Genomic DNA, 26,017 nt, shown 5'->3' on the forward strand with positions numbered 1-26,017 from the left:
GTTTATATTGTGAAATATTAATCAGTTTTCATTGCCTGAAACATTTGCAACAAAACAAGTTTTGGTATAATCACTCCCCAATCACAACTTTTAGTTTGAGGTCATGATGAGAGGTTTTAAAAGTTTGGTTATAAAGATTTTTTAGAAACCATTAAATTAAAACATTAAAAAATTATTTTAAAATTAAATAAATTTTCAGAAATAAGTTCACAACAAAAGAAATTAAATCAAAGTTGTTTGATAAAGGAAGCAATTATTATATAATCATCTTCATTCTAAGAAGATGCAGAACTGTTGTTTTCTTCAATGCACATACACTTACATTCTGTATCACTCACAGTTCACTCAGTTGTGTAATTCAGCCCTGTTGGTTTAATTTTCTTGCTTTCAAAATTTAATATTGTGGTCTACAAACTTCAATATACCCATCTTGACGGGAAGAGAGACAGGTACATTCTCCAGAGAATATTCTCTCACAGGACTATTATTATAAATTACTAGAGAATAAAGTAATAATTATTATTCTCAAGTTATTTATCGAGATTATTTATTATAATACATGTTATTACATACATTCTTAATAATACTCTCTGGAAAGATTTCGGTAACTGAAGAATATTATCATCGAGGAAAACATTCTCTGGAAGGACTATTATTAATAACTTCAGAATAATTCTTATTATTTTCTATAAGAATATTCCCCAGTAATTTATGAATGTAGTCCTTCCAGAGAATATTCTCAAGGATATTATATGTAACTATATATTATAAATAACAGAATATTCTCATCAAGAACTTATAAGAATATTCTGAAGTTATTTATAATAGTAGTCTTAGCAGAGAATATTCTCCGAAGATTATTCTCGAGAATTTTACATCTCTAGTTGTGGTATGCTGCAAACATTGATGATTGCCTATTCAGTGCTTTGGGGTGGTTTGGTTGTTTCTTAGACTATTCTGGGCCGTCATGGATAAACATTATAGCAAGGGAGCCACGGATGTCAAAAGTTCAAGAACTAATGGGTTAGATTATGATGCCCCCCTACCAAAAACAGAAATTGTTTTAACTTTTGAAACTGCCCTTCCATACGGGGAGCAGCATGATAATGCAACCCATGCAGATATCATGTTTCTGAGATGATGACTACGAACTGCATCGTCCGCTAGGTATATATGTTGCTTCTTCAAATGAAAACAAAAGATATTTTCAAAACAACTATACTGAGATGACAATTCATCATTATGAGGTATGATCATATAATGATTGTACATATGTGAAATGTTAATGTGTTATAATGCAGAATTTTTGAGCATTTGTTTTTCTTTAGGTTGATTCTTGAAGTTTTTCGCACACGTATTTTCTTAGGAGCTGTTCAGATTAAAGGGTTTTTGAATTAGAGGGGTTTTAGTGTACACTTATGATGTCAAAATGAACAAAGTAAGAAAATTATCAAATGAAAAAAAAATAAAAATATAATCGAATCCTGTAACATACAGCTACTTTCAGCAACTGTTCACTATATCATCAACATCTTTCTGAATTTCCACAACATTCAATTGGAATCACCATATAAGTTGCCCTATGCATTTTGGCAACAAAGTTATGAAAAAATAAAATTGGTATTTTATACACATTCATGTTTGAAAATCATTGTTTTAAAATGCTCATATGTCATTGAATATCTTGATCATATATATGAGCTCATATCTCATGAATATTTCATTTAAATTTCATTACAGTGTCTTCTGTATGTTGTTAAATTTTTTGTAAGTTTTGTGAAATTTTGAAAAAGAAATCCATGGGCCATAAGCAAAAACGTGATGAAAATTTTTAAATTTTTATAAGAAGCATTTATATCATCTTGAATATATGTGCTATTTTCAAAAAAATGCATAAAACCATTGCACTATGCAAGAGAAATATTTTGTGAAAGTTACTAAGCATTTGTAGCTTTTTTGATACAGGGTTAATCAAAATCATTATCTTTTGCTCATTCAATGAATTTTTGGCCCCTTAAATAGGCTCATGACTAAATCTTCACTGAAAAGTGTAAATACAAGCGTAAGGTATACATGCCCAAAACTTCAAAGAAATTGACGTATTTTTCTAGAAATTCTAAAAAATGTCCCAACTCTAAAGTGAACACTATCTTATGGCTATATAGTATATTTTAACTAATATCATGGCTTGACAAATCAAAAAAAAAAAATTTAGGTGCTAGCCGAATTTTTTGAGCTAAGAATATTTTTCTTTCAAGAATTGCAGTCTAAAATAATATTATTTTTCATTCTCTCTGGGATTTCATTATCCCTTTCAGTGTTCATCAACACATTCTTACTTAAATTAGGAAAACTTTTTTTTTTCTTTTGATATAGATTTCAATATCACTGAGAAAATAATTTGAAGTGCTTGTAAAAATTTTTTTTTTTCTATTGTGAGTTGTCACCTGTCATTTGTCAAGCTCTAAGTAATATCCTTTACTAGAAAAATATTATCATCATATAGTTTCCATACATAATGAGTGAGAAAGAAAATGAATACTTTCTTTCACATATTTTTAATATTACCTTGCAGGATGCTTTCTTTGGTAAAGATCTTTTGCTTTCATGTAAAAAAACTGATTCTTCTTGGGAAATCACGCAAGATGATACATCTGTAGATTCTAGTAATGCTAGTATCAACCAGTTCCCATCAAAAGATACGTCAGGATCATCTTTCCACCAAAGTTCCAATATTTCATGCTCTGAACCCAAAGAAACTGCAGCATCGTCATTAGAGCTAGCATCACAGTCACTCAGTGATAAAAGTTCTTCTGTCCCTTCTCAGGTATCTCAATTAGATATTTATACAAATTAACTAACAAGTGGTTTGCTTGCTTTTAGGCCATGGTTTAAGGCATTGTTTTCCTCATGTTTGGCCCACATCTGCTGCAGGCATCTTCTGAGATTAAATGGACTTAGGTCTCCATGACAAGCAAGAAAGGTTTCGCTTGTCGCAGAGACATGCATCCGTTGAACCTCAGAAGATGCCTGCCACAGATGTGGGCAAAACATCAGGAAGAAAATTCCCTAGACCATGGCCTAATAGCCCGGAAACCACTTGTAAGTCATTGAACGCCAGAAATGAAAGCCTCTGATAATACTTTATACAAAATAGTTTTGAATGTTTTTATATTTGGAGATTCATATATTTAAAAATTTTGTGGCATATTCAAAAGCATCTATATTTTGTTATAATTAGTCATTGTATTACAATTTCAGTCAATTTGTTATCTCAGTCTTGCAAAACTAGAAAGACATTCTTCATAGTTCATGTACTTTAGTACAAGTGCATAGTTGCTCATTTTTGTTGTAATAACCCACGTTTCACTTATGAGTTTAAATCAGTTTCCCAAACTTTTTGTTCCATCGCCTTCCTTCTACTTTGGGAAACACTGGTTTAAATGGTAAAATTATTCCAGATGTAACTAGGATTACCAATTTGGGAATTCTCATTGACAAGTGGCTCAGGTTTTCTGAGCAATGCTCCACGGTTGTCAAAAAGAAAAAACTGGTAGAATGCTCAGCGTTATTTTTGAAAAGGTCTTCAAGTTCTAATTTAATTCTTCCACTTTTCCAGAGCTTAGTTTTTCCTGGCCTAGAGTATATTGTATTGTTTTGGAGACCATACCTACAGATAAACATAGAATTAGTTTAGGACATAGTTTCCCAAACTTTTTGTTCCATCACCCCCTTCTTTAACTTTTTTTTGTTCTCATCGCCTCCAACTCAAGCCAGCCCTCCTTGGATTATTCCATCATTCCCCAGGGGGCACTATTGCCTAGTTTGGGAAACACTGGTCTAGGGCGTGAATCCATGAACAAACAAATTAAGTGATTCATGCTGCATTTTTAATTAAAAGTAAACTGTTCTGTACTTTTATACGCTGATTATTAATATGTTAGTTTGTTTGATTTCTTGTATTAGTATTTAAAAATATATATATACAAAAAAGAATTATTTTGAGAAAAAGGAAAAAAAATTGAATTTTATGAGAGCAAAATAGAACCTATGCTGTGGGTCTTCATCAGGGTAAACCCCATGCATGGTTCGAAAAGTTTAGGCGTTTCTGAAGGGTGGCTATGCCTAAATGCATTTAAAATGCCAACCCTTGTTCCCTGATGCCTGCCTTCTCAAAAACATGTTGGAAGAAAAAAGACAATGAAAAAATGTTAACACGTCTACACTTTTCGAACCATGCATGGGGTTCCCCCGATGAAGACCCACTGCGTAGGTTCTATATTTCACTCTCATAAAATTCAATTTTTTCCTTTTTCTTAAAATAATTCCTTTAAAAAAAGCAGAATGTGAGAGCATGGGACCCCATGCTCAAGAAGACCCCATGAAAATTAAAAATATTTTTAAATATTTTTGTAAGAAATTAAAATATTGAAAAAATACATTCTTATACTATCTGTTAATTTAAAATTCTTTTTGAGTGTTAGTTACCAAAAATTTTGGTGGAAAAAATCATTGTGTCACTCCAAAATCCAATTCTGCATACAATCCCTGATTTTCACGATTCAAATTGGTGACAACCGCATAGCGGCTAGATGACAAAACTGGATATTCAAAGTGGAATCTTCCCCAATGATCTCGGAAATGTGTTTAAAATTTGAACAGGCATTTCACTCGTTTACGATTTTTCAAAAGAAAAGCACTTGTAATCTTGCAGCAACAAAGCAAATTTATGCCATATAGGCAATGTTTTTGAATGCTGGTAGATAGCCATGAAAGTACCATAATTTTTGTTATGTGACCCACAGGGAAAACCCTCTTAAATTGGAAAATATGGTATATGGCCCCTCATTCAGGGTCACAACTAGATATCTCATCATCTTATTGTTTAACACTACCCACATTTTAAAACAATACAGTACAGTAAAATGATTCATTTGTATGTCAGCGCAGTAAAACTAATGGGACACGTGAACCAAATTTTTATCCATCTTTTTTTGAAAGTTTGGGTATTTGATAGGCTATAGGGCATCCGCACTACCTCTGCATATAAGCCAATAAGAGAACTTTTTTACCGATTAGAGAATTTTGAAAAACTCTAGAAGACGATATGGAAGCTCATTAAAAATCAAACAACAATAAAAAAATTATATACTTACATTGTTTTGAACATTAAACTAGTATTGTGCTTTACATTCATTTTTACTCTACTTATAGAATGTAGCATTTCCCGATCTGAAAGAGATAAAAACAGAAGCCATCTCATCCAGTAATGAAGATGCTTTATGTGTTCCAAATAATGAAGCCAGTAGGAACTTCAAAGGTATATTCATCAAATCAGCTAAACGTTACAAATGCAAGAATAAATTATAGAAGTTAAGGATTCACACTGGAAGCAATTCAATATGCTAAACCATCTGTCAAGTCTTGTTATTTCTGTTATTGTTTGAATCTTTTAGTTTTTGTTTTTTTTAAATAAGATACTTTCATGTTAGTTACTTATTTCAAAACTACTTGTAATCTTCGCACTCGTAAGCTACTTGCTTTCCTCAAATATTGTAAGAAAATCTTTTGCTCCTTTACCCTTCAACAGTTATGCATATTCAAAGAAATTCTTCTGAAACGTTACGGTTTTACCAAAATCCTTTGGAAAAATGGCAGAGCCTGTTGAGGTAAGACAATGCCTTCCCTCACTTGTCAAAAGTAGAGTGCCAGATTTTCGCTGATAAGAAGTTTTCTCTTTGCAAAAATAATGTCAAAGGTATCAATAGGTCTTTTCTAAATTGATGATAACAGCCTCACTGAGTGTAAAGGTCCATGAAATTTAGGAAATAAGTTTTCCGTCAGTGAAAATCATTATTTCCACCTGTTTTTTGGCTGCACACAAAATGATTCTCATTTATATTGATTATAAAAATTAAAGCGATGTCATTGAATCAAAATCTTGCCATGCATTTTACATTCACATAACATTTAATTAAAAATAATTAAATTATCTATCAGTGTATTGATATATCTGATACTAATATTCGTATGTAAATATGTATAAACAGTGGCTGTAAAATTTCCACGATAAAGTGGCCTCTCACATATAGCTTTTTCAGTTAATTTTTAGTTCCATTAGTGGCCAAATTGAGGTCTCATGGCCTAGCTAATTTTTTTTTCCAAGTACTATAGCTTTGATGATTCTGTTTAAATTTTGTGAAAATTTTTACTCCAGGATATTGATTAGTGTGCAGTCTGTAATGTTATAAAATTTTTAAAGAAACCACACAGAAGCATGGTCAACCTAATAGTGGAGCTGGCAATGCTCTAGCCCTGGATGATTGTCATTTTTTTTGTTTTTCATGCTATAAATTTACTATAGAAGTGGCCATTGAGCCTAGGGGCAGTGCCATTCCACCCAAGCATGGCCCGGAGGCCTGAGGTGCAGGGGCCCCTATAAAATGAAATCCGGTTTAAATTTTCTAAAGTGAACATGTCTCGCCATGTAGAGGGCTGTAGAAAAATAATAATGCCCAGGATGTTTTTTATCTTTTTTTTCAAATTTCATCTTTTTTTTACTACTACTTGTATTTTTCACTCTTTTCGGGTAAATATTGTATCTGCTCAAAAGGAGAGCTGTATGTACTAATTGAAACTTTGACGTCTGGAATGTTTATTTACAGTGTAAACTTAATTATTGAATTTTTTGTGCAATTAGTAATATTTTATCATTTCAAGCAGAAAAATGTCTTCGCTCATAAAAAGTTAAAGCAATAAAAGTATTCACACACACACTACTAACAAAAGTACCTTTTTCAGTACTTTCTCAACTATTTGTTTAGGTTTGTGGGAAATAAAGGCAATAAATAAAAACATTATAATCAAACATTATCTCATTAAAGGCGGATTTACGATCTTGCCACCAAGTGAGCTGTACATTGTACAAATTTTTCCGCTCTGTAATCATTGTAGTCTAATTTTCTTGACCACTGATTCCACAAATTTGCTGCTTTTGGCTACCACCCGCTTACCACCCTCCCCTGTACACATGCACATCTTTCTCCAAAATACTCCAAAATACACTTTTCTATTTGTCATCACTATAACATCCTCTTCTGTGATTGGCTCTACACCATTTTTCCATCCTTCTCTTTCTCGTCTATTTGTTTTCTGTGCCACTGAAGAAAGAACTTCACGTTGATCTGAAAGTTGTGTGGTTGTCGACCATTCTTGTAGTCAGGATCATAGAACATATGTTCATATTTAGGATTTTTCCAACTTATTCACATTCTGTATTGAACAAAATTTACTGTACTTTGTTAGTTTTCTAAACAAACAATAGCTTAATTTCAGATCTTGATGATACATTTCCAACTTTTTTATTTAACTTTTTATATTATTGAATCTGCGACATATTACAGAGGTTGATTGGTCTCCAGGTGAACGGTTTTGAAAATAAAATTCACCTAGGAAAATCCATGTCTCCACCAGTGCTTGTACTCTATGTGGCCACCCTGTTCTCGAATAATGGCACGACATCATAATTTCCGTTGTAGGAGACTTCTTTAAAGCTGTGGCAGGGAATTCTGTCCCACTCCTCCTTGCATATTTTCCATATACCGCTGACTGTGCTCGGATGATGATTTGCAAGTGCCCTTTTAAGTAGTCCAAAGCCACAAAAATCCATCAGACTTGCATCTAGAGACTTGACATGGTCGAATGGGATAACTTTGATTCCGGTGGATTTTGCCATCTGTTCATAAAAAGCTCTTGAGCTTTTATCTGTGTGCGCTTTGTCCATGTGGATATGAACCTGGTTTGCGGCAGTTCCATACAAAGCGGGTATATCTTTGGTGAAAATTGGTGTCATATTACCGATTGCTGGAAGTAGGCTGCATTAACATTTGTATTTTTTCCGATTTTCCAGATCATGAGCTTCCCTCTGTACGAGTATCCTGCTACCACCATGAATCCCTTTGGAAATGCTTCCTTACATTGTCTAACCCATTCTGGTCGACCTTTACCTTGGACAGGATGATAAGTGATGGCTCGAATTTTATTGCTGTCAGAAAGGTAGACCCAAGCCTGATCTAGGGTAGCCACAAATTTCTACTTGCTACCAGCCAGATACTTTTCATACAACTTTCATGCATTTTTTCATTCTCCTTTATGCCTATGGATTAGCAGGTGTCCTTGAGCTTTCTGCACTTCCCGTGATTGCAATTGGCCTTTAATGAGTTGGGATATGTCTGCCTGGCTTACTCCTACCTTTCTGGTCATAGTTCTTTGCGTTGGTGGGTTTTCCTGTAGTGCCAAATGCCTGGTGACCTGTTCTACTGCTGATGTGACCTTAGGACAGGTTTGCTTTGGAACAGCCTTTGTGGGAGATTTCTTACATGGAATGTCCGAATCACTTATCTGTCTAATGATGTTAATTCCACCTTTACTTATTGAAAGTCCATGATCCTTGCACTGTTTTATGATTGCACTGCAGCTGAACTTCGCGTTGAAAAGTGCTACAACATAGCCTTCCCAAAACAAATTTATTTTAGGTGCCATAACTTCGCATTCAAAACATAAATGATTTCCACTTGGCTCCCACGCTCCCTCTAATGACGACAACCTTCAAAAATTCGTTCACATGGAGGCTAATCAACCTCTATATATGGCAGTGTCACATCACACAGTAACAGTATTTCTTCTAAGTTAAAGATAAATTTAATTTATGATTTTATTATAGGAATATTCTTTTTTATATATATTATTTTATAAATATTTTTTATATACTATACTTAATATACTTTTTTATAAATATTTTTTTTTGTTTCAAAACAGTAATGATAAAACTGCTATCAATTTTTAGAATGCATTGGGAGTGAAGATGGAAGTTATAAAGAAGAAACAGTATTCAACTTCGATATTCAACACTCCAAAGACATTCCTTCTTTAAGTGTTACTACTAGTGAGTATTATTATTGTATCATCATCAATTTTCAATGTACCTGCTGGATGTAGGTCTTCTCGAATTTTTTTTGGTTATCCTCTATCTCTGTTGCTTTTGTGATCCAGTTAATTCCAGCCAGCATACTCATTTCAAAATTTCATCGCATTAGGTGTGTCTTCTCAGATCTTCTTTAACAAGGATAATATTAAAGAAAAAAACAATTTTTTTTCTGACAAGGACAACCATTACCAAACTCGTATTTTTCTAACACATCATAATCATCTAATTTAATAATTATGATGATTTATTAGTAAGTTTATATTAGAGCAAAACTGTTATTTTATCTAATTGATTAGTATTACTATTGAGCGGGATTGATTCCAAGCTAGCTTGAGGGGACAGAAAAAAAAGTGAATTATCTAATTCTCATTATATGATAACTGTACTTTCACAAAAAAATCAAACTCTTAATAATTATAAAAATGTATTGAATATTGAACTTCGCCAGTTTCCTTGTTGTGTTGTGGCAACTAGTGCTTGTATTAAGCATAAATGATCATAGAAACTAATTCATTTGAAGTTTTTATTTACCTTTTGGATGCTCTTAAGTATTGCACAAAATCTTCAAAAAAAGTTCATTTGGGGAATGAAAGATGGGATTTTTTTTAATGTTCAAAAGCTTTATTTTCTGTAACATGTCTGTACCCTTGCAAGTGCTGGAATAGAGAACTCTTTTGCTTTCTTAGGTTCGTTTTCGTCCTCTTCATGAGAAGATTCAATTTGACTTTTATTCTATACTTTATCAATATCTGCATCCATAAGTCAACCACAATAAATAACAAACTAACAACATAGTTAGAAATGTTACTAAGCTGTATTAATATTCCAAAATAAATTAACAATAATGCTAGAGAGATATGAATTTCAAACACATTCTATCAGACAGGTAACTGGGATTTTAGCTCTGTGTGGCTGTCTGTGGAGATGATGAATACCACGTACACACAAAAGCCTTTGCATCTGCCATTCGCAGGTTATAATGAGGTCATACAAGATTTGGTAAAACACCAGCCACAGCAGAAAGTGTGTGGAAGCAGTAAAAAAAAATCATTGCATCTTACTTAGAGCCGAAATAGAACAGCTGAGAGTTTGAAAAATGAAAAATCTTAATCAAAATTTAAATTATCCAAAACATTACCAAAAAAAAAAAATTGAATTAAACAAGTAATTTCAATTTTAAGAATTACCTTCAGTTTTTTATTTAGTTTAAAGTTTGAATTATCGAGAAGTTTGAAATAGCTAAGTTTGCCTGTTCTTCAAATTGCCCTGTTTATCAATTTTATACACTGAAGCTCAAATACGATGAACAACCACTTACTGGTCGGTGTGAAAACACTTCATGCTAAACAATATATTCAATTTTGTTAATCAATATACTTTTAATGTATACTAGACTATTAATATTTAGCCATAATAGGGAATATAAATATACATGTAGGCCTACCTATGTCAGATAATTTTCTACTGGTATAATAAAAGGAATCCAGTTTTTCTGATAAAACCCACCGAGACTGAATTTTATAAAACCCTGATTGGGCGTAAGGCTCTGTTTGCATCTTTATGCAAATGACACACTTTTACACTAAAGCCAAACCTGTGCTCATCAGACGGGATAAATACAGCCATGACTTATATGTATAGTAAGACCTGCTCTCTCCACTAGTTAATGCAATATATATATGGAAAACTGGCTGTGTGAAGAGATATTGATGTTTAAATAACATGGTCAGCATGTATGTATGCATGTATTCCCAAGAGATTGTTATGATCTGTATAGGGAATCCCATCAAAAACATTTCATGCAAAAACTGAAGTCAAGTCTTGAGATTCTTTAGTCGTAAAATGATGCTATATCTGATGTAGAGCCAAGTCTAATGCTGTTATTAACTCTGACACTTCGAGTCACAAATCACTCCAAGCCTATACACCTTTAGTTGAACATTTTGGGACTTGACATTACATAGCACATATTACGCCTTACCATGTTATGTAAAATCAAGTCAATGCTAAAAGTACAGATATCCTTTACATAAACAGTATTTGATGGAATTTGATTAATGGCGTGAATAATAAAACTTAACCACGGCCGACACATTCTCGTGCTGCGTAATTGCCTAGTCTCAAAATGTTCTTCAACTAAAGGTGTACAGGCTTGGAATAATTTGTGAATCTAAGTGTCCCAGTTAATAACAGCATTAGACTTGGCTCTACATCAGAAAACACAACTTTTTATGGCTAAAGAATTTCGTGACTTGGCTTCAGTTTTTACATGAAATGTTTTTGATGAGATTTCACTTCCTTTTGTAAGTACCGTAGTCCTCTTTTTTGACATAGCATACTTTTTTGGACATTTACAAATTCACTTAAGTGATATTTGTATCATAGGTTTCCCGAAGATGGATAGCAAAGATATTGAAGATGTTATAGAAGGTGCATTGAGGGATCAGAATGTTTCCCAGTCTTTACATTCTAGTAAGCATTGAAAAGTTAATTAATAAATTGGTAAATGATATAGTATGTAATTAATGTTGCTAACAAGAAGAGTCACTGATTTCATATTTAATGGTGTTAGAAAAAGTTGTTACATTTTAGTATAGATTATATTATGATATTGTGATTTGATCTGTTTAACCACGAGTGAATTTAATCAATGAAAAATCATGATCACTTTTTCAATTTTTTTTTTGTCAGATTCAAGATTAAGTAAAAGGAATCCAATAGAATCTCACAGAGTGTTAAAGTAGCACTCACATTCAAAATTATTTTTATAGATTATAACATCATTTTCTTATTGAAAAGGTGTTATGATCTAATTAATACTCTCAGATTAGAGGTACATAAATTTCAAAAAAATAATTGAAATTTTGCAAAAAAAAAAATTTTTTAATCAAATTTTGCATTTATTCGCGGAATTTTTTTTTCAAAATCAGTAAATTTTGCAATTATTCACAAAAAAAATTCAGAAAAAAATTTCACATTTATTCGCAATAACGAATTCAATATACGCATTCGTTCACAAAAACTCTAGAATAAATAAAACAGTACAAATCAAAAATTTTGCATTCAAAAGAAACTGGTATTACTGGAAAGTGTTAAAGTACTTATTTGAATGCTAACGTTGCAGTAATCTCTACTTTCTCCCAATTTAACCTTATTTTTCAAATGTTTTTTATAGCATCTTTTTCTGAAATTCTTAAAAGTTGCATATATAGTCGAGTACACATATAACATAACCCGTGGATATAACACGTTTGTGAAATCCTTAAAATTTTACCCATTCACGTCTATATATTTTTACCTCTGTTATAACATACCCTGCTTTAAAACTTAAAATATACTGTGGGTATAACAAACCAAAAAAAGGCTCTTAAATAAGAAAATAATGAGGATATAACATACTGCAAAAACCCCTAAAAAATAGTCAAAAACAGCCTTTTATGTACAACATTCATTGTATGCAGATGCTATCTTTATGTTTTCTCACAAAAAGAGAAAATTTTTTCAATAAATGAGAAATTACATTGTTGGAATAGTTAAATTTCCTCATCAACAGATGGCACCAAATATTAAAAGTGACAAACTTTGATGTCACCTGTTGGTGATAAATGTATCTATTTTGGCAATAAAATTTTTGACATTTAATAAAATCCTGTCTTTCTGCTCAAAACTGTATTGTCTATGCTTTCGTACTATTGAATTTTTACTTGTTACTATTACTGTGATTTTTTATTTTATTTGTGGCGGTGATGAAAGAACAATTGTTGCAAATCAACCCAGTCACTGTTGTAAAGCTATGCTAATTAAAGTGTATTATTCGTTGGTGACATGTATATAAAATTCTTAAACATCAGTGGGGTTATTTTTTCTGAATTTTTTAAATTCTACAGGGCATCCATAATTAAAAGACCCTATTTTAAAGTAGCCTGCGGGCGAAACCAGTCATCACAGAAAATTGTGAAATTTTGTGGAGGACTTCATGAAGTGATGGGAATTTGTTTCAGGGGAAAAAAATTAGTTGCACATGTTGCCACCAAAAGACATTTTATTAAGAAATGAAACATTTAGGCAAACATTTAAAATTTTAATAATTGTTAAACACTTTTACAATTGTTACTACAACAAAACATGTTCCACATGATGGCCATCATTTTCAGATACCATGTTAAATCGCAAGATGGCATGTTCCACAACTGACTGAAGTGTGTGCGGGGAAATGTTCAGCACGTGGCGTGAAATGCTGCCTTTAAGTTTAGGTAAAGTTCTTGGATTGTCAATTTACCAGACGTTTCAAATGTCCCCAAAGCCAAAATCGCATGAATCAAGGTCTGGGGATTGGGGAGGCCATAGAATAGAGAAGTGCTTGCTGATGACACGTTCTTCTGTAAAATGTGTTATAAGAACATTCTTAACACACATTATCCACCTAGTTTAAAAAAAAAAAACAGGTGGTTGGCACATATATGTGGTGATTTGCATTGGTTGAATGCTGAACTATTCCCTACCATTATCCTATTCCCAATATTCAAGACTTTTCTTTCGGTCTAGCTGGAAAAAGGATATTGTCAAAACTTGATCTTCTAAAGGCATATCACCAGATCCCTCTGAAAGAAAGTGACATTCCCAAGACAGCTGTGATTACACCGCACGGCCTCTTTGAATAAGTTTACATGACCTTTGGCCTCAGAAACGCTCCACAAACATTTCAACGATTCATTGACAGTATCCTCTCGGATCTCAATTTCTGCTATGTTTACTTAAATGATATTCTTGTTGCTTCAGCTGATGAGAAGTCGCATGAACACGATCTTATTTTGTTCAGAGTTTTGAATCAAGCAGTTGATAATCAAACTCAGCCATTAGGTTTCTTCTCACGTAAGCTAATTTCAGCTGAATGCAGATACAGTACTTATGATCGAGAACTGGTTGCGAATATGCAGCAATTAAACATTTTCGACATATGCTAGAAGAGTCTGACTTCGAAATCCTCACTGATCATAAATCCCTGGTCTATGCATTTTCCCAAAGTTAAAAATGTTCACCTAGGCAGATTTTTCATCTAGAATTCATTAGCCTATTTTCCACACATATCAAGCACATTTCGGGCGATCAAAATGAGTAGCCAATGCATTTTAAAGAATATCAGAAATTGATATAGCTCCTAGTATCGACTTTGCGGAGATGGCTCGCACTCAGAATGAGGAGGAATTGCAATTACTTCGTGAAATGTGCTCAGGTCTCGATGTAAAACCAATGACTTTTGGTTCTCCTGAAGTCGCTCTACAGTGTGATGTTTCCACTGGTTCCATTAGACCTTATGTGCCTTCAACATTTTGCCGCTATTTTCGATGCAGTGCACAACCTCTCCCGCCCTGTCACCAGAGCTACTGCTGAAATGATTCGCAGACGATTCATCTGGAAATTTTTAGAAAGGGACTGCAAGGAGTAGTGCAAAATTTATGTCCTTTGCCAGCGATCAAAAGTCGGTCGTCTCTCATACACATTCTCCTGTTGGTGCATTCGAATTTCCTTCCGCGAGGTTCTCGCATGCCTATATTGACATCGTAGGTCCACTTCCACCAAGTAAAGGAAATCGCTATGTTGTGACTTGCAGTAACAGATTCACCACATGGCCAGAAGCTATTCCCGTTCCCGACCAGACTGCTGAAACTGTGGTATTTGCTTTTCTCTCAAATTGGATCTCCCGTTTCGGCATTCCAGAACGCATTACTTTTGACGGGTTCTCAGTTTGAATCTGAACTCTTCCAATCCCTTGTGAAGCTGCTGGTTGTAGACAAGATGCGTACTACTGCAACGCAAGAATGGTTGCATTCCCGGTTCTTTATCATTTTTACCCCAGTAACCATTGGATTGATAACAATTTTGAGATGTTGGTTTTATATATGGGTTGACGCTCTTCTTACCATTCTACTCTGAATACGCTCAAGTTTCAAACCTGATTTCGGTGCTATGCCAGTGAACATGATCTATGGAACATCTCTGAGGTTACTCTGAGACTTTTTCAAAAATTCTGGTAAGCGCATCTCAAAATCCGATTATGTCACGAACTTGCGTATGTCTATACCAAAGCTTTGTCCTTTGCCTTTGTCCAATCATTCCTCAAAAAACGCACTGCACAAGGATTTGTCCAAATCCACACACGTTTTTGTGAGGGTTGACACTGGAAGGCGTTCACTACAGCAGCCTTACCAAGGACTTTATGAAGTTTTGAGTGGGACTGATAAATTTTTTACTTTGCTTATATCAATAATGAATCTCTAAGTGTATTTCTGTTGATCGTTTAAAACCTGTATTTTTGTTTAATTCTCTCAAATGCAAAGAATCTAATGTTTGCAAATCATCTCTATGCAATGCCTCAGCCTCACCACAGGGTTTAGTCACGAGGTCTGGACGGAAAGTTCGTTTTGTAACACCTTATCAAGCTTAATGTCCTTCGGACACGTGGAGGAGTACTGCAGCGGTGCTACCAGCACGAGTGCGTAGATGTTGGCCCTCCAATAAATCTGCCTACACATCGTTTTTGTTAGTGCGCCTTTTTTATCTCTCTTTCGCTGTGCAAAAGAGAAGGCTTTCGTTTCTTGCCAAGTCAAGATGTTATTTTCTATGTGTCAGTGTATTCTTTTTATATATTTAAAGTAGCATGTGTTTTGTCAAATTAATAAATTTCATATTTAGCCATTGTCTGGAATTTAAGTAATTATTGTGGAGTCAGAGTTGAGCTACCTGTGGATAAATCACTGCTTCAATTTAAGTGTCAGTAGACAACTTTCTATGCCAGTGATAATTCCATACCCTGTCAGGCCTACCTTTGTGATATCATGGTAGTAGCAGTTAGTCTTAAAAATTTAAACTCTCTTCTTAATCAGTGGGAACTTTTATCAAAATATGAATTTACCTTCGATGAGGCTAATTCCATGTTTGTGTTGTTTTAATTGAATAAATAAAAATTAATTCAATGACAAGAAATCATCTTTCAGCATCTATAGAATGGAAAATGGACCAACTGTCATCAGAAACAATAAATTGTATCAATAATTTTTTAAAAATCATTTTTGTCTAACAATGGTCATTTCATACACACAAGAGCTAATCTGACCAGGATTTACAGCTTATGGAGTAGCACTTTTTTTCTTTTTTGCTTCTCATGTGAAAATCTAATATGGCAACTGCTTAGTGTGAAAATTTTTTTTGCAGTTGTTGCATTCTTATGTGATTGTTTTGGTCCCATCACACTTCTACAAGTGTGAGAAATACTTCTGGTCATGTAACGCTATTCCAAGGTCTGGACTTGTTTAAAACTTGGGAAACGTTCTTATTGAGACAGGATTTGTTTAAAACTCAAGAAACCTGTAAAAATGTATTTTGGTATGTTACTTTCATACCTTATCAACCTTGGTTACCATGGCCTTGAAACCCCCCCCCCCCAAAAAAAAAGAGCAAAACTTAATAATCTGAAAAACAATAATTTAATCATCTGAAAAACATTCAATCTGCGTTCATCAGACATTCAATCTGATGTGCAAGTTTAATGAACACTCTTGATAGTATTATGTATAAAACTTTCTCAGATTGAAAATGCAGTTTGTCTGCCATATAGTGTTATTCCTATTTTAAAAATTCCTTTCTTCAATTTTTTTGTATTTTCTGATCTGGATTTTGTTGTTTTTTCCTTACTTGAACATAAAAAATTATTTCAAGAAAAAGTAATACAGTATGTACATTCTTTGAAACAGACACAAACAGTAGTCCTCTTAGTCTACCACATTCACACCAGTCTAGTCCATTTGGTTTGCAAAGGTCAGCGGTGCAGATGCATGCTCAGTCCTCACCAGTTCACCGTGAAAACACGTAAGTAATGTTATAAAAATAATTGCATTCAAATCGAATGGTTGTCCCGTAATTCTGTTTGAAAGTGTATTTTAGGAAAAATAAAGAATTCTATAAAGTGTGGGAAAAAAATGAGTATTATTAAAAAAGTAAATTATGAGTTTGTGAATCAAAATTTTTTGAAATAGAGTATTTAAGTCCTTATCAACATTTTTTTAGTAATATTTTAAAGATACAATACATTTCTCTTATTGAAATCATGTGTAATGTTATTGTTAAGTACAGACCAGACACATGCAGCATGGGAAAAACATTGCTTATAGTAATCAAGATTTCTGTTCTCATTTTTTTTATATTGAAAGAAATTGAAGATGGAACACTTCCACAAATTTTTTTGTGAGCAGTTTTTAAATACAGTAGAACCTCTCAATAACGGACATCCTTAGGACAGAAAATTTTGGCCACTAATGGGTTTTAACAGGCAACACATTGAGGCCCATTAACTAAATTTTAAAAGCTGTCCACCAACAGAGAATGTCCATTATGGGAGGTTCTACTGTACCTCAAAATTCTATTTTAATACACAAGGGTTGTTCCACAGTTCCAACTTTTTAACAGGTGCTTTCTTTTTATTGGCTGCTGCAGTCAACATGATAAAGAATATCTGCCAAACATTGAATGAAGATGATAAAAAATGCATAGATAACACTGTCATCTTAGTCTATAACGGAAGAAAATTTAAATTGAATGCGGGATATGGATGTCATGGGTCCTTTAGAAAGGTGGCATTGACTCTAGATGTGTGTGGATCACTGCAAGTCAATTGATCATGGCTACGAAATCAAACATAAATATTGACCAATATTGAATGTTGTAATAAGCACTGGAGCATCAGGTTACATATGCCTGCTGTAGTATGAATGTCTCTAATGTACTGGGCCTTGGAAAGTGGGTATTATTTTGAGAAGTCTGCCAGAGCAAAAGAGGTAAAAAATATGGTTGTGCTTGTGTAATCAAGAAATGGCTCACGTTTAGGCATATATCTTCCCAACCAAATTGGGATATTGCCAATAGTTGCTAATCAAAAATCAACATAAGGTTAAACTTAAAGTGATTAATTTATTCCAAATTGGCTTAATAAAAGTTTCCAAAATATTGATTAACATGATATCTAGATAAACACTGATATCAGTATCCTTTTTATAAAGATAAGAAATATATATGAGAAGCAAAACTAGAGTGTTAGGTTTTAATTTAAAAATGGAGCAGCAGAAAACAAATTCAATAAACTCAAAGTTAATGTTTGGAAACTTTTATGAAACCAGTATAGAATAAACTTGGTCACCAAAAGTTTTTCACTCTTTGATCTTAATTTGTGAGTATTTAAGCAATAATTTGAGGCTATCTGTGATGCTCGGTTTATTACTCAGTTTTGGCCATCCTCTAATATAGTTTTTTTCTATTAGATGTATGATCACTCTAAACTCATCCTTTGTTATGCATTTTTCAAACTTTTTGTTGCTGCGGTATTTCATAGTAGTTTGCATGCTACAAATGATAATTTCAGACCTGCCAACTCTCTCGATTTAAGCGGGAGACTCCGGATTTTTCATCCTTCCTCCCGCTCTCCAGATTTGTTAAAATTTCTCCGGATTTTGGCAGAAAATTAGATTTTACGCGAGCTTTCACATTGTCGTGGCGGCAATAATTACCATCGTCGTTAGGGAAAACACCCAAAGAGGACAGCCGTAGTAATTCCCATCGAGCAGCCGTAAGGAAAAGTCTCTGTGACCTCATTTAAGCAACTGGCAAAGACGTGACTTCGTTTTCGTAGCATTTATCGGCAATCATTTATCAGGGGGAAACCCTTGGTTGCTGAAATTCCTGTATAATCGTTATTGTATTCCATTAACAGCCGCACGGTAAACACGTTTTTTCGTCCGCAGCTTTGTAATTTGAATTTTTTTAAATCATTTCTTCCGATTAAACATCTTCAGAAAGAAAATATAAAACTTTAAGCTATATACAGCTAAATGTAAAGCTTTTAACAATTCATATACCCAAGATTATGAATCACTGATAGCATCCACGAAAGGAAACATACTTTATGAACAGTATGTAGATGTGATTTCTCTATTCTGCATGGAAAGACTGGCATGGAATTATATTCTTCTCAGGGGCAATGCAGAACCTGCCTTGAGGGGGGGGGAAATGTAACTTTTTCTTAGTTTATTAAAAAAAAAATAATTTCGAAATTTTTTTTTATGACCTTTTTTTTTGATCGAGTCCATGAGTGTCGGGGGGGGGGTACCCCCCTAGGGAGAATCTCCGGATTTCTGGATTTCAAAAGTTGGCATGTCTGTAATTTAGAGAAGAAACAAGTTTGAGATGCAACTCCAACCTTAAAATACAAACTGAATGATGTTTAAAAATGAGGAGGCTCTGTATTTCCTATTGCTTTGGATTAAAAAAAAGACAACACAAACTGAAATAATGAAACTGTTCAGTAAAATATTGTAACCATAACTATTTTTATCTAAATCATTTCTGTAAGCCTATTACAGATATTTTTTCCCATATATAAAACCTTATTGATGAATTCAGATTTTTTAATTTCTAAAAAACTTAGGTTTTTTCAATGTAAACAAACAATATACGGCTGTAACTTTCCAAATATATTTGGTGGAGTTTACTACCTGGTTCTCTCTGTATAAAAATTAATGGAGAAAGATATCCAGAAAAAATATTCAAACTATATATACGTGAGTGCCCATGTTTCAGCTCATATATATATATATATTGTGAGCTGAAACATGGACACTCACAAGCAAGATGATACAAAGGCTACAGACAACACAAAAGAGCATGGAAAGATGTATGCTGGGCATCACAAGGAGAGACAGAAAACGAATCACTTGGATAAGGAACCAAACAAAGGTATATGATATCATGGAAAGTATTAAATTTCTAAAATGGAAATGGGCTGGACATATTGCAAGAAGACAAGACAGCAGATGGACTACAAGTATTCTAGATTGGTACCCCCATGGTGTTGAATGTCCAAGAAGGCGTTCCCGCGCAAGATGGATCGACGAGATTAGAAAAGTGGCTGGAGTCAACTGGATGGCTAAAGCAAAACAGAAAAATTTAGAGGAGACCTTCATCCAGCAGTGGATTGAAAATGGTGGTGGTTGATGATGATACATATTGAGATTCATCAGTGATCTATTCCTATTCATTTTGGACTATGTTACATATGCACAGCAGCACCTTTAAGAGACCCCTTGTGAAACAGAAGTCAGTGGGATACAAACCATTTTTAGTCCTAAAAGTGACCTTTTGGACCCAGCAACATATTGACTTTTCACCAACACAATGAATGAACTTGCATGTGTTCTACTGCCACAAGATCCAACTCAATTTGTCTAGATTTGGGGTGCACAACTTTTGGTCCGCCAACTGGTTCTATCCTGCCAACCTGTGGAAGGCATTCCTATAAAACTATCAATCCACACAATGTAATGGGTACTCCAGTTTGTCGTCTTCAGAGGTTATCGAATCATATATCTGACTTACAGGCTTAAAGGGTTGCACACTCGTGGTTTAGCTGGTTGCCAACAAGTTCTTCAACACAAGACATCTTAAATAGTTGATAAGGTTTTTGCGGCCATCATTTGATAAAAAAAATTTTTTGGGTTCGAAGACCGTCGTCTGTTTGAGTTAGTTCTCAACGTTTCCCCAACACTAGTGGCTGGCATCATCAGGAGAATAGATTGACTTTGATCCAGTTTATCTATTCTCCTGATGATGCCAACCACTAGTGTTGGGGAAACGTTGAGAACTAACTCAAACAGACGACGGTCTTCGAACCCGAAAAAACAATTTTTATCACAAGACATCTTGTCTTGAATTAGCTAGCCTCCTTTGTTATTAACATCCACTCATCAGGGATTCTCAAAGAGAAGGGCAGTGAGACCACTTCATGGATGAAATTATTTTGAATATAGCACTAAAAGGCCGTTATTCCTATCAGTTTGTTACAGCTGTTTGAGATCCTGCTGAACTACTTCGAGGTGGATGTTGGTTTCTGTGAAGTATTTAAAATTGCCAAGGGCACTGCAAACACAAAAAGTTGGAGAATCCATGTCCTATGTCATAAAATTGTCTTTTGTGTGCTTTGTTCAGGTCTCAATAAACAGATGATTGAGACTGGATTTATTCTAGTGTCCCCATCACACTTAACATCCCCAGGATTCCTTTAAATGATGTCTTTGTAATGAATTTGACATATATGTTAGGATAAATCTAGTGATTATGTGCAGAATCACTGATCATTTTAGATTGGTAAATATGATAAATCATCAATGAAATTACAGAAATTTACTGGAATTGTACGCAAATACAATAGTATTCAAGTACTAGAATGTTAGAGACAATTTTTTAACTGGTGTGTGCCATGATAAAAATCATAGGTATGCGTGCGAAATATTTTGAAGTAAATTAACTGAGTTATTTTTAAAAAATCTAAAACATAATAAGTGTAACTATAGGTGTTTGTTTAAAACAGCAAGTGTAATAAACCAAAATTAAAACCCTTTGTAATACGATGTACACTAGAACCCCACTAATCTGAACTGAGACCTGTTAAGATTCGCAAATATGTCTGATTTCCAGGGTTCATCTTTTAAACATGGCTTTTTAAAAATTATAATAATAGTGAGTATTCCTATATGGGTGGGATAAGAGTTGCAGACCAGACAACTCTGTTTAACAATGACAGAAAGTCAATAAAATCTGGTGCTTATTTTCCTTTCGGTCAAAGATTTCATTTACGTGGCTGCAGAAACATGGGAAAATGTGACATAAACCTTGTTAAAGAAAACCTGGGAAAAATTATGATCATTACTTGCTTTTGATGATAATCAATAAGAAACAAATGAATCCAAAGAAATGCTCTAGCTTTTAAAATAAGTCCCTGATTACAGGGAACCAGAGGAAAAAGATGTGTGGGTGCAATGTTATTTTTAGACTCCAGCAGAGCCAACAAACTTTTATGGATGCAGAAATCATCGTCTGAGTTTCAGCTGGCAATGACTTATCATCAAGTGATGGGTAATATTATGATGATCCACCACCAAAGATTCATTCAGAAATTTTGGTTGGATTTGAAACTGCCCCTCAATATATAAAGCAGCATGATAATGCAACCCCTGTAGACATGTTTTTGAGACAATGGCTATGAACTGCATCGTCTGCTATGTATATGTCATTTTACCAAATGAAGATAGAAGATTTTTCAAGGCAACTATGTAATTCATCATTATGAGATATGATCATGTATTCACAATGTCTATATGTAAAATATGACTTGTGTGTTATACTACAGAATTTATGAACATTTTTTTTTCTGTTGTTTAGTCTTCAACTTTTTTTACACACATTTTTTTTTTCATTTATAATATTTATAATATTCTTTGATGTAGCATAAAATGAGACTGAAAAATATGATATATCATGAAGATTTTTTTGTCTTTTACTATTCAATTTGTAGACCAAATCTGCAGCATCAAGACTCTAATAGTTCTTGGTCAGAAAGTGAAAGCTCTGAACAAGCACCAATGCCAAAGAGTACCATGAAATGGGAAGCAGATGAAACCCTTGGACTGCAATCTACAATATCTCCTGTGTTATATGCCAACATAAATTGTCCTCATTTAAAGCTTGAATTTCCCAGTGAGTCAAAAACTTGTGTTTGAATATGTACTATTTCTTTTTCCCATAGCAAATAAAATTTTTGTGTGAATTTTATAATACAGTGGTGGTTTGAGATAAGAGTGCTTTCACTTGCGAGTAATACACATTATGAGAAAAATATATTTGCTAAAAATGCTTTAACTTTTAAGCAGATATTGAACTTAACTAGAAACACAAGCATGCCCCTTTAATACATAAAAGCTCAGATGCTCTAATCAAGTGGATGCCTAAATCAATTGCTGTATTGTACTTCTCATGGCTTGACAAATTATAAAAATATCTAGGTACCAGAACACTTTTTGTATGAGCCAAATATTTTTTTCTCCCTGAGGAAAATGTGTCCAAAACAATGTTTCTTTCTACCTTTCTAGGGGGTGTACCACCTTTTGATTCTTAATAACCAATCATCCATACGTAAGAATCTGTTCGTAAGAATCACGTTAAGAATCGAGCTCTGAATGCAACCATGGTGTGATCGTTAAAAGCTATTCTTAAGGTCACGTGACGATGGACAGGTCGATAAACTTCCCTGTTTGGGGAATTTTGCCATTGGCCAATCAGCGCCCAGCTAAAAATTAACAACAGCTTGTTGTTGACAAGATGGAGAGGAAAAGAAATTTTAGAGCGACGCTAGCCTGAAAAAATGGCTGAGATTATTTCAGCAAATGTGAATATGGTTGAGAAGAAATGATGAATACATAATATTTTTTTAACATGTTGCAGTAAAAAACAAACATATTCATATTTAATCATCCGATATTCGAATCAAAGATTCATCCCATGTTCACTGGGATGGATCCCTGCCACCCTCCATGAAAAGGGGCTATGCTATATATGTTATGGTGAAAGTGATAAAGAGGAGCTGTTATATGAATAATCATCTGCCATTTCTGTAAGTTTGATCAATTTTGCTCATATACCGTGAACATTTGTATGTACATATATCTCACATTTGTAGGTCATTATGCATAATTGTCAAACCATGGTTAGTGCGATAAATGAGTCATCGTTGTGTTTACATTATGTATGTAAGTGAAGCTAACATTACAAGACTAACAATAATTTTTATAATATGCTTCATGTTTCTTTAAATTAATTGTCATGATGAATTGAATGTGGTGATGTACGTGTATTGCATAGCTGCTTCGGGGTCAAATAACAATAATAGTGATCAGATAATACATCAATATTGAAAATGGTCATCGCTTCTGTAATGATGGCTTTTTTACTTACACCGAAGCATGTGAAAAAAACAAACACAGCAGCAGGTTAATAATGATTTTTAATTTATATACAATTATATTTCGGCCGATTAGATCTTTATCTCACATATTTTGTGGGAGAAATTCAATTTTCTCTCAAGTTTTAAACTAATAAAAATTTCAAATCTACGAGTTCCCATAATATGAAAAAAAATTGTATTTACGACTCATCGATCCTGATATTTATGGATTGAAAAATTGAGAATTATGCATAATCACTGGTAAATGTGATAAATGTAGCAAAATTTATCAAACTTTATTGAAATAATCCGATATTTTATCATTATTATCAGCATATATGTGCTGTATATAGACTCTAACACTGTTTTCAACTCTCCCACACAACCTTCAGATAACTTTTCGATAACTTAAAAAGCCTGACGAATTTATTTCCTTATTTGGAACTTTTATTTCCTTATTTGGAAATAAAAATGCATTGTTAATTTTTTTTTTTTCCATTTTTTAAAATATGAATCATAAAAAAAAAACTTCTATTAAAGAAAGAATTTACTTTCTTAATTTTCTTAATAAATAAGGAATTTATTTCCTTACTTTTATTTCCTTATTTGGAAATAAAAATGCATTGTTAATTTTTTTAAATATGAATCATAAAAAAAAACTTCTATTAAAGAAAGAATTTAAGTTATCTCGCATAGAAGAAAAAAATTGTTTAGTAAGAATCAAGCTAAGAAGTGGGGAGCCTTGGTTCTTAACTCGATTCTTAACTATGGAACAAAAACGATTCTTAGTTAAGTATGTGGTAGCAAAATTCCCTCTTAATTCTTAACTAAAGATCAAATCCATAGTTAAGAAGCAGATTCTTATTAAGAATTAGGTGGTACATCCCCAGGACGTAGTGATCCCCTTTCCATGTTCGTGGATATGCTGATATAAGTTTGCAAATTTTTGTGTTGTTCCTAGACTGCAGTTTAATAACCACACATATAAAATTTTGGGTGGCAGTATCAATTTTCTAGTTATGGCATCCTGGCACTCATCAAAACCCTGCTGTTTTCTATATTGTATTTTTCTTATTAGCAAGAATATTTTTATTCTGCATAGCACACTGTGCCCTATCATGCTGATTCATTTTAGTACGAGTATTAATATTTTAGGAATGTGTAGAAAAAAAATTAAAATATTTCTATTATATTAAATTGAAAGTTTGCTTTTCTATATAAATTTTTGATGATGAGCATAACTGTCACAAATAAACTAAACCTGTAACTCAAGAGTACCACTGTACCAACTTGTTTTATTGATTTTATAATTCATTGTACAAATACAAGGCTAGAACAGGCAAAATGCCCAACGAGGTGGCTGAGAAAAAGATGCCCATAAGAAATATGGATGTTGTATATTTCTAAAATACAGCAACCCCCAATTACAAATGCAATTATCGAAACTAAAAACTTATATATGTGATAAAATATTATAAAATGCTCATAAAATATATTTTTCTTATTCTAATTATCTTAATTAGACTGGTGTGACAGAGTGAAACAAATTGCAAAGATTTGGAGAAGCCTACCATCAGAGAAGAGACAGCCTTATCTTGTAAGTTGTTTTCAGGTATTAAGTATAAATGAATTGATCAACCATAAAATTAAAAAACAAAACTGGAAGAGTCATGTGTCACGTGAAGCAGTCATAATAAAGTGAAACTTCTATAAGACATTTACCCATTATATAACTATGATGTATATACAGAGTATCTCAGAATTATACAATTAGAATGAGAAGAGTGAGATAATACATGGCAAAATAATTTTTTTTTAATGGAATCCAGAATTACAAATTTATTATTGCATTTTAACATGCAGTTTAAGCCACTGGCATTAAAAATTGGTAGGGGGAAAAGTCTTAAAGTAGCACCGTGTGGGAGTGAAAAAAAGACACCCCCCCCCCCATACACAAGTTTACAGATGAAAAGCAACTGTTTTTTTTCCGTATTTGCCTGTGGCTGGAAGGAAGAAATCCCTTCCCCTCTCACACCATGTATGAAATTTTCCAGTTGCTCTTTATGATATGAGCATGGTTTGTCAAACTCTGATGATTTCTTAAGTGATGCTAATGCATGTAAATCCCTCAGGTAAGTCGATTGCAACCCTTTGTTCCATTGCAAAAATTGTTTCATACTATTGTACAATTTTACTATTGCCTCTCTCAT

At 33.4% G+C, this 26,017-nt stretch overlaps 1 protein-coding gene across 3 annotated transcripts in view; it reads left to right on the forward strand.

Moving 5' to 3' along the window:
- LOC149065784 (histone-lysine N-methyltransferase 2C-like) overlaps window positions 1-26,017 on the forward strand; it is a 385,748-nt gene that overhangs the window by 161,893 nt on the left and 197,838 nt on the right. For all 3 annotated transcript variants that reach the window (XM_089253606.1, XM_089253607.1, XM_089253608.1), the window contains 7 exons: window positions 2,576-2,827; window positions 5,215-5,320; window positions 8,846-8,944; window positions 11,372-11,458; window positions 16,738-16,852; window positions 22,383-22,564; window positions 25,331-25,404. In XM_089253606.1, coding sequence (XP_089109732.1) covers window positions 2,576-2,827; window positions 5,215-5,320; window positions 8,846-8,944; window positions 11,372-11,458; window positions 16,738-16,852; window positions 22,383-22,564; window positions 25,331-25,404 — 915 coding nt within the window. The remainder of the gene's footprint in view (window positions 1-2,575; window positions 2,828-5,214; window positions 5,321-8,845; window positions 8,945-11,371; window positions 11,459-16,737; window positions 16,853-22,382; window positions 22,565-25,330; window positions 25,405-26,017) is intronic.

The sequence above is a fragment of the Pholcus phalangioides genome, unplaced genomic scaffold, assembly GCF_987345545.1.
Source record: "Pholcus phalangioides strain wild (caught in Gottingen) unplaced genomic scaffold, Ppha-v1.0 ptg000039l_1, whole genome shotgun sequence".
Taxonomy (NCBI): domain Eukaryota; kingdom Metazoa; phylum Arthropoda; class Arachnida; order Araneae; family Pholcidae; genus Pholcus; species Pholcus phalangioides.